At 34.3% G+C, this 9,028-nt stretch overlaps 1 protein-coding gene across 16 annotated transcripts in view; it reads left to right on the forward strand.

Annotated features, from left to right (window-relative positions):
* LOC148693321 (TMV resistance protein N-like) overlaps positions 1–9,028 on the forward strand; it is a 39,831-nt gene that overhangs the window by 27,967 nt on the left and 2,836 nt on the right. For 3 of the 16 annotated variants that reach the window (XM_088677719.1, XM_088677729.1, XM_088677733.1), the window contains exons 1-7: positions 1,709–1,830; positions 2,664–2,729; positions 3,286–3,390; positions 5,913–5,978; positions 6,538–6,613; positions 7,140–7,827; positions 7,914–9,000. In XM_088677719.1, the coding sequence (XP_088533845.1) occupies positions 7,304–7,827; positions 7,914–9,000 (1,611 nt within the window). In that variant the 5' untranslated portion in view covers positions 1,709–1,830; positions 2,664–2,729; positions 3,286–3,390; ... (1 more) ...; positions 6,538–6,613; positions 7,140–7,303. Of the gene's footprint in view, positions 1–1,708; positions 1,831–2,344; positions 2,402–2,663; positions 2,730–3,220; positions 3,391–4,915; positions 5,026–5,669; positions 5,773–5,912; positions 5,979–6,471; positions 6,614–7,139; positions 7,828–7,913; positions 9,001–9,028 lie in introns of those variants that run through there. The other 13 variants (XM_088677727.1, XM_088677732.1, XM_088677730.1 and 10 more) reach the window with 10 other exon arrangements.

Raw genomic sequence — 9,028 nt, forward strand, 5'->3', positions numbered from 1 at the left:
TTTAAACTCTGCATATGTAATAGCCAGGTTCTAGATAAAAGAATAAAGAACCTTTGTTGGATAACATGTGAGCAGTAAATCCTTTGTTAATTTTGGGGCTAGTCTTGTGCAATTGCCAAAACGGCCTTACGTGTTGGATTACCCCTCTACTGCTCGTGTGAAAAAACCTAGATTCAGGTTTCATGGTAATTATATTCCTCTTCAAAAATGGGAAAGCTGGGAAGTTGCAGAGAAGTCACAAGTCTTGCATCCACCAATCACTTTGGTGAGCAGAGAAAAGTTGAAGAAAGATAACACGTCCCAACGGAGAAGCTTCTTGGAAATTTCTCACCGTGATCAGTATTCCCTTTTTTAATTTTTTTTGTTTCAAAACCAATGTCCCTTCACTTTGGAACGAGTATTGGAAATCAGTCAAATCTTCCACTTTTTTGTGTGGAAAATACTTGTCTTTTCACTTTATTAGAAGTCCCATGTGTTAAGAGCGTTTTCTTCAGCTTTTCCTCTTCAACGAGTATTGAAAAGTAAACAGCTCTTGCATGGGGATTGCTTTGTTGCTTCTTTCAAGAAAATTTTAACTTTGTGATGTGATAATACCTAATAGATTGATTACACCGATATTTTGACATTCTCGTTTTATGTAATTCATTCTTTCTTCCGCACATATAACTTTTTCTGTTAAGAGTATAATTTGTGTGATGGTGTTTGTGTGATGGTGTTGGGTAGAAATGAATGTTGGCTGATAAAGCTGCTTGTTAGGTCCTTCCAACTTATTTTTGGCTTGATACTAGATGCCAATGTTTAATTGCTGATGTTCTCACTTAATTAGTATTTGATTAAATGGTTTAGCTTATTCTTTTAGTATTAAGTGCTGTTTGAAAGCGTCAAATGTAAAACTACAAATTAATTCAGAAAAATTGGACAAAACAAACAATTCAAAGTGATACAAATATTTATAATGATTTGACATAAGTTTACATATGGTAAAGATATTTTACTAATAACTAATGGAGATCACCAATAGAATTTTAACTCTCAAACCCCAAATCCTAGACACACCCAATAATTCTCACTAAAAAAAAAAAAAAAAAAAAAAAGATGAAAATACATAATTTCGTCTCTCCCAAAAGCCAAAAAATTAGCACCAATATCTTGAATGTGTAATTGCCCAAAACCTTTATTTTTCTCTTTGCTAATGGGAACCAAAAGAAAAGCATCCAATGCCTTATAATGGTGCTCCTTTTTTTCGCCTTTCTTTTTTAGGAACCGAAAGGCATAGGTTGCCTTTCTTTTCCTCCTTGGTGATGGGAAGTGGGAACCGAAAGAAAAAGCATCCAATGCCTTGTAAAATTGGCTCCTTGCTGCTTTTAACAAAGTCATCACGTGACCGAAACCATTTTTTTAATCCAAAAAAACATTGGCTTCAGTCAAAGTAAACTGTCCAATCGGAATGAGCCACAAAACCCAATAGTAAGCATGGCCATGACGATTAATTGTTTGGAATTTTAACGGAGAGTATGAGATATTTAACATATTTTAACTGTTAAATAGTTCACCATAGATCATCCTAAAATTTTAGTTATTTTAGTCCTATTTAGATAAGTAATCATACTAACGTTTTTTCGTCAAAGAAATAATTCACTCAACATTATCGCCGACACTGAACCGTGTGGTCCCCACCACCTTCACTACTAGTATAAGTACCCATGTCCCTCCCATTTGTTTCCTATCCTACCTATCTGAATTTCTTATATTCCTACAACTTCGTTGCGAGAATTTTCAGTGTGATTTATCTGCTTCTTGCCTTGCCATTTGTCACTTCTCTCTACTTGTGTAAGTTTGTGTTGATTCTGTATTTTGTTTGATAATTCTCCAAGTCCTTGATCTCTTTTGCTTAATATACATTTTCAATTACCAAAACAAGATTTAAAGTTTATATTTTCTTTTTCCTGCTCATTTTTGTTCACTCGTTCATTGAATACTTATTTTGTTAGCATAACTCATTTTTCAATAATTGCATATGATTCAACAACTTAAACTAAGTTATCAAAGACTGTAAAATCAAATCGAATTGTTAAATATGTGTTGATACTAAGCCAAATATCTGATGACAGTTACGAATAAAAATTGCATCTTGTAATTACCAAGAGAAGATTTATAGTTTCAAATTCTTTTCTTAAATTTTAGAACATTACCCTGTTCTAAAACTGGGGCGCGGCCGCACTGTGGCTTTAGCTAGAGTGCAATTTCATTAGATAATTTGAATTTATTTCCGCAATTGCCATTTTTCCTTAAGAAAAACAAATTTGGATTTCATTAAGACAATGGCTCTCATCTCCCCATCCAGGCTCCTCCTCCTTCCTCCTCCTCCGTTCGACAGCATCTCCTCCGCCCCTTCTCCTGGGTATTTTTTTCATCTCTATTTTTCCCTAGAACTCTAAGAAATTACTAACGAGAACGTCCTCTCACTGAAAAACCGCGAATCTGGTGTACATTCGAAGCGAATCTTAATCCCAGAAAATCTAATCTCTGGGTACTCTTTCTAGATTTATAATTTTGGCTTTTTATTTTTCTAATTTTTTAGGATTTTCCACTATCAGCCTTTTTCTCTCCTAATCTTAGGAAAAAAAAAAAGTACTTCATTTTTTCCATTGTGTGGTTTGCAGGGTTTTTTCTGATGGTTCAAATACGTTCCAGGAATCAGCTTCGGAACAAGCAATGAGCCTTCCAAGGTTAATTTTCTTTACTTTTTTTTATTTTTTATTTTTATCTTTTACTAATCTTGCATAATTTGTTTAAGGAGAATTTATGGAGCTTTCTGAGAGGTATTAACTATTTACTATGCAGTAAAATTTCATAATGTAACTTCTGGAAATGCAGAGAGCAATGCAAGGGTTCACAGAAAAGATTGTGGGACTGATTAGTGATATATGTTAAATTTCTGAACCCCTAACTGTTTGTTTGTTTTTCATTTTTCTATTGATAGAGATATATAATCAAGAAGGAAACATTGTCAAGAAATTCAAAAAATTAAGAAAAAGTCGGATGATTTGCGTTGAACTAATAATCAAATGGTTGTTGGATTTTGATTTCGCAAGAATGCTTTGAAAAGTTTTTTCCTCTGGGATTTGATGATTTCATTCCACGTGATTTTGCATTCCATCTGTACATTCAATTGTTGATGTGTACACTGACTCTTAACTGCTTTGATTTTGAACATCAGTGCATGGATTTGTGACAAATTTATGTAAACTTTGATGATTGGATGCACTTGTTTTTTTCCCTTAGATAAGTGCACTGGTGGTGATATTTTGAATGCGGGAAAGTGGAGATGACAATTGTTATTTAGAGCAAGTGGAGATGATCTTCGGATAAAAAGAAAAACTTGCCCAGGTACTTCAACTTTCCATTCTAATAACTGGCATTTTATTTTTCTAAATGTTTTACGCATAGAGAGAGATGAATTATGTACTATGAGGATCAGATTTCGTTCCTTAGACTTTGGTTGTTTGAGGTTATGATTGTTTAAGTTTGAACGTTGATGAATTGCGATTGTGTTTTCAGTTACATAATACTAAAACACTAAATGTATAAGGTCTGATCAGTTACAAATGAAACAAGTTTTTATTCCCAATTGCTTTCCTTATCATTTTTCCTTAATGGGTTATCGATTCCTGGCTTTTGAACTGTTTTTACAGATAATGGGTTGCTTGAACATTTTTCTTTACTCAATGTTTAATATAGCTACTTAATAGATCCTTCCAACTTATCATTGGCTCGATACTAGATGCCAATGTTTAATTGTTGATGTTCTCACTTAATTAGTATTTGATTAAATGGTTTAGCTCATTGTTTTAATGGTAAGTGTTGTTTGAAAGCGTCAAATGTGAAATTACAAATTGATTCAGAAAAATTGGACAAAGCAAACAATTCAAAGTGATACAAAGATTTATACTGATTTGGCATAAGTTTACATCCAGTACAGAGATGGTAAAGAAATTTCACTAATAGCTAATGGAGATCACAAGTAGAGTTTTAACTCTCAAACCCCAAATCCTAGACGCACCCAATAATTCTCACTTAAAAAAAAAACAAAAAAAAAATGAAAGAGATGAAAATACATAATTTCGTCTCTCCCAAAAGCCAAAAAATTAGCACCAATATCTTGAATGTTTAATTGCCCAAAACCTTTATTTTTCTCTTTGCTAATGGGAACCAAAAGAAAAGCATCCAATGCCTTATAATGCTGCTCCATTTTTTTGCCTTCCTTTTTTAGGAACCGAAGGGCATAGGTTGCCTTTCTTTTCCTAACAATACTTGACTGCTGAATTTTCAGTGGCCATTCCTACTTTTATCCAATTAAATTTGAACATATGTCCAAATAATTAAAATTATAAGCATAAATTAGACATGTATCTAACTCTAATTCAGTAAAAGTAGAAATGGCTACTGAATTTTCAACGGTCAAGTATTATTCTTCTTTTCCTCCATGATGATGGGAAGTGGGAACCGAAAGAAAAAGCATCCAATGCCTTATAATACTAGCTCCTTGCTGCCTTTAACATAGTCATCACGTGACTGAAACCATTTTTATTTATCGAAAAAAAAACATTGGCTTCTGTCAAAGTAACGGTTCAATTGGAACGAGCCACAAAACTCAACAGGTCATGACGATTAATTATTTGGAATTTTAACGGAGAGCATGAGATATTTAATATATTTTAATTGTTAAATAGTTCACCATAGATCATCCTAAAATTTTAGTTCTTTTACTCTTATTTAGATAAGTAATCATACTAACATTTCTTTGTCAAAGAAATAATTCACTCGACACTATCATCGACACTGAACCATGTGGTCCCCACCACCTTCACTACCAGTATAAGTACCCATCTCCCTCCCATTTATTTCCTATCCTACCTCTCTGAATTTCTTATATTCCTACAACTTCGTTGCTAGAATTTTCAGTGTGATTTATTTGCTTCTTGCCTTGCCATTTGTCACGTCTCTCTACTTCTCTCTACTTGTGTAAGTTTGTGTTAATTCTGTATTTTGTTTGATAATTCTCCAAGTCCTTGATCTCTTTTGCTTAATATACATTTTTGATCTCTTTTGCTTAATATACTGCTTCAATTACCAAAACAAGATTTAAAGTTTATATTTTCTTTTTACTGCTCATTTTTGTTCACTCGTTCATTGAATACTTATTTTGTTAGCATAACTCATTTTTCAATAATTGCATATGATTCAACAACTTAAACTAAGTTATCAAAGACTGTAAAATCAAATCGAATTGTTAAATATGTGTTGATACTAAGCCAAGTATCTGATGACAGCGAATCTGTGTAGTTACGAATAAAAATTGCATCTTGTAATTACCAAGAGAAGATTTATAGTTTCAAATTCTTTTCTTAAATTTTAGAACATTACCCTGTTCTAAAACTGGGGAGCGGCCGCACTGTGGCTTTAGCTAGAGTGCAATTTCATTAGATAATTTGAATTTATTTCCGCAATTGCCATTTTTCCTTAAAAAAAAATTTGGATTTCATTAAGACACTGGCTCTCATCTCCCCATCCAGGCTCCTCCTTCCTCCTCCTCCTTCCTCCTCCTCCGTTCGACAGCATCTCCTCTGCCCCTTCTCCTGGGTATTTTTTTCATCTCTATTTTTCCCCAGAACTCTAAGAAATTACTAACGAGAACGTCCTCTCACTGAAAAACCGCGAATCTGGTGTACATTCGAAGAGAATCTTAATCCCAGAAAATCTTATCTTTGGGTACTCTTTCCAGATTTATAATTTTGGCTTTTTATTTTTCTAATTTTTTAGGATTTTCCACTATCAGCCTTTTTCTCTCCTAATCTTAGGAGAAAAAAAAAAAAAAAAGTACTTCATTTTTTCTATTGTGTGGTTTGCAGGGTTTTTTCTGATGGTTCAAATACGTTCCAGGAATCAGCTTCGGAACAAGCAATGAGCCTTCCAAGGTTAATTTTCTTTACTTTTTTTTTATTTTTTATTTTTATCTTTTACTAATCTTGCATAATTTGTTTAAGGAGAATTTATGGAGCTTTCTGAGAGGTATAAACTATTTACTATTCAGTAAAATTTCATAATGTAACTTCTGGAAATGCAGAGAGCAATGCAAGGGTTCACAGAAAAGATTGTGGGACTGATTAGTGATATATGTTAAATTTCTGAACCCCTATCTGTTTGTTTGTTTTTCATTTTTCTATTGATAGAGATATATAATCAAGAAGGAAACATTGTCAAGAAATTCAAAAAATTAAGAAAAAGTCGGATGATTTGCGTTGAACTAATAATCAAATGGTTGTTGGATTTTGATTTCGCAAGAATGCTTTGAAAAGTTTTTTCCTCTGGGATTTGATGATTTCATTCCACGTGATTTTGCATTCCATCTGTAACATTCAATTGTTGATGTGTACACCGACTCTTAACTGCTTTGATTTTGAACATCAGTGCATGGATTTGTGACAAATTTATGTAAACTTTGATGATTGGATGCACTTGTTTTTTTTCCCTTAGATAAGTGCACTGGTGGTGATATTTTGAATGCGGGAAAGTGGAGATGATCTTCGGATAAAAAGAAAAACTTGCCCAGGTACTTCAACTTTCCATTCTAATAACTGGCATTTTATTTTTCTAAATGTTTTACGCATAGAGAGAGATGAATTATGTACTATGAGGATCTGATTTTGTTCCTTAGACTTTGGTTGTTTGAGGTTATGATTGTTTAAGTTTGAACGTTGATGAATTTCGATTGTGTTTTCAGTTACATAATACTAATACACTAAATGTATAAGGTCTGATCAGTTACAAATGAAACAAGTTTTTATTCCCAATCGCTTTCCTTATCATTTTTCCTTAAATGGGTTATCGATTCCTGGCTTTTGAACTGTTTTTACAGATAATGGTTTGCTTGAACATTTTTCTTTACTCAAAGTTTAATATAGCTACTTAATTAGGTGACATGTTTAATATATCATTTTATCAGATTCACTATGCAGACAATTTATTAATCGAAATAGTGATGCTATAAATTTAGACACAGAAGACTAACACACATTGACAAACTCTAAGATACAGATTAGTCCAATTTATTAATCGAATTTGTGTTGGTATAACAGGGGACCTTTATATCTGCAAATGGTTGTTGGGTTGGAAGGTCTGCTCTCAAAGAAGAACAAATCAAGAATAGAGTGAAACTGTGCTTCTTGTTGATCTTCTATCGTTTTACCTGTTCATTCAGTTACTGTTTGCAGTACCCAATTTACAGCAACTGTTTTTTCCAATGGCATTGACTTGGAGCACCCAAAGAGCCTCTTCATCTTTTCTTTCAAATGATTTAGCTCCTGGATTGAAGTATGATGTGTTTTTGAGTTTCAGGGGTGTAGACACCCGTAGGGGTTTTGTATCCCATTTATACCATGAATTGTGCAAGTGCCAAGGAATTACGACTTTCTATGACGATCGAGAGCTTGAAAGAGGAACAAGTATTTCTCCAGAGCTCCTAAGTGCAATCAAAGCATCGCATACAGCAATCGTTGTTCTCTCTCCAAAATACGCTCATTCCAAATGGTGCTTGGACGAACTCACAAACATTGTTCAATGTATGGAAGCGAGGAAATCAATTCTGCCGGTCTTTTATGAGACAAATCCATCTGACGTAGGCAATCAGAGGGCGTCTTTTGCCGAAGCCTTCACTGAGCATGAAGAAAAGTTCATTAGTACCGAAGACAAAAAGAAGGTGACCCGGTGGAGATCTGATTTGAAAAAAGTATCCAAAATTTCTGGGTGGCATTCGAAGAATTTTAAGTAAGCATGCATATTTGAATGTTTCGTTGTTGTTCTTACTTTGGTGCCCCTGTTTGGTTAACTTATTATACTATTCTTCCATCCAGCTCTGAAAGACAGCTAATTGATGACATTGTCAATTGCGTGCGGAGGAAAGTGCAAGCTACATGCACGTTATTAGATTCCTCACAGAAGTTAGTCGGAACTGATTCTGCACTCGAGCAACTAAGTTTGCTGTTAGCTCATGATGCAAATGATGTTCGATTTATTGGGATAACTGGGATGGGTGGCGTAGGCAAGACTACTCTTGCTAAGCTAGTTTATGATAAAGTCTTCCATCATTTTGAAGTTCACTGCTTTCTTGAAAATGTTAGAGAGGTTTCTGTAATTCGTCTTCAAAAACAACTTCTTTGCCCAATCTTGAAAGAAAATATTGAAGACGTTAGAGACCAACAATGGGGAATCCATTACACGAAGAAATGCTTATGCAACAAAAAGGTTCTTCTTGTACTTGATGATGTGGATCAAGTAAACCAGCTACAAGTATTAGCTGGAAAGAAAGATTGGTTTGGCATGGGAAGTAGAATTATCATTACAACAAGAAATCAACGTCTGCTGGTCGAGCATGACATAACATTGTGTCATAATGTCGAGGTGTTAAAAGATGCCGAAGCACTTGAGCTGTTTAGCCTGCACGCCTTTAGAAAAGACCAACCTGAGGAAGATTTTTTGGAACTGTCTAAGTATTTCATTAATCGTGCTGGAGGCCTTCCATTGGTTCTTAAAACCTTGGGGTCTTCTTTGTATGCGAGAGGTCAAGGTGCATGGAATAGTGTACGAGATAATCTAAGGAAAATTCCTATTCCAACAGTTTTTGATTCACTCAAAGTTAGTTATGATGGACTAGAAAAGATGGAGAAGAGAATTTTTCTCGATGTTGCGTGTCTCCACAAAGGGAAGCCCACGACGGAAGTATTGCGGATGCTAGACAATTCATTTGGAATTTCTAGTAGTAGTATGATAGATGTACTAATTGAGAGATTTCTCGTATACAATTTCGAAAACATGATAGGGATGCATGATTTGATGCAAGAAATGGCGTGGACAATTGTTCATGAAGAGTCTGAAGAGCTTGGTCTACGCAGCAGGTTGTGGCTTTATGATGACATTTTTTATATACTCATGACCAATACGGTAAGAAGTTAAATTCTAAGTTTGAAAG

This window comes from Pyrus communis, chromosome 10 (assembly GCF_041283825.1).
Source record: "Pyrus communis isolate YQ-2024b chromosome 10, ASM4128382v1, whole genome shotgun sequence".
Lineage (NCBI taxonomy): Eukaryota > Viridiplantae > Streptophyta > Magnoliopsida > Rosales > Rosaceae > Pyrus > Pyrus communis.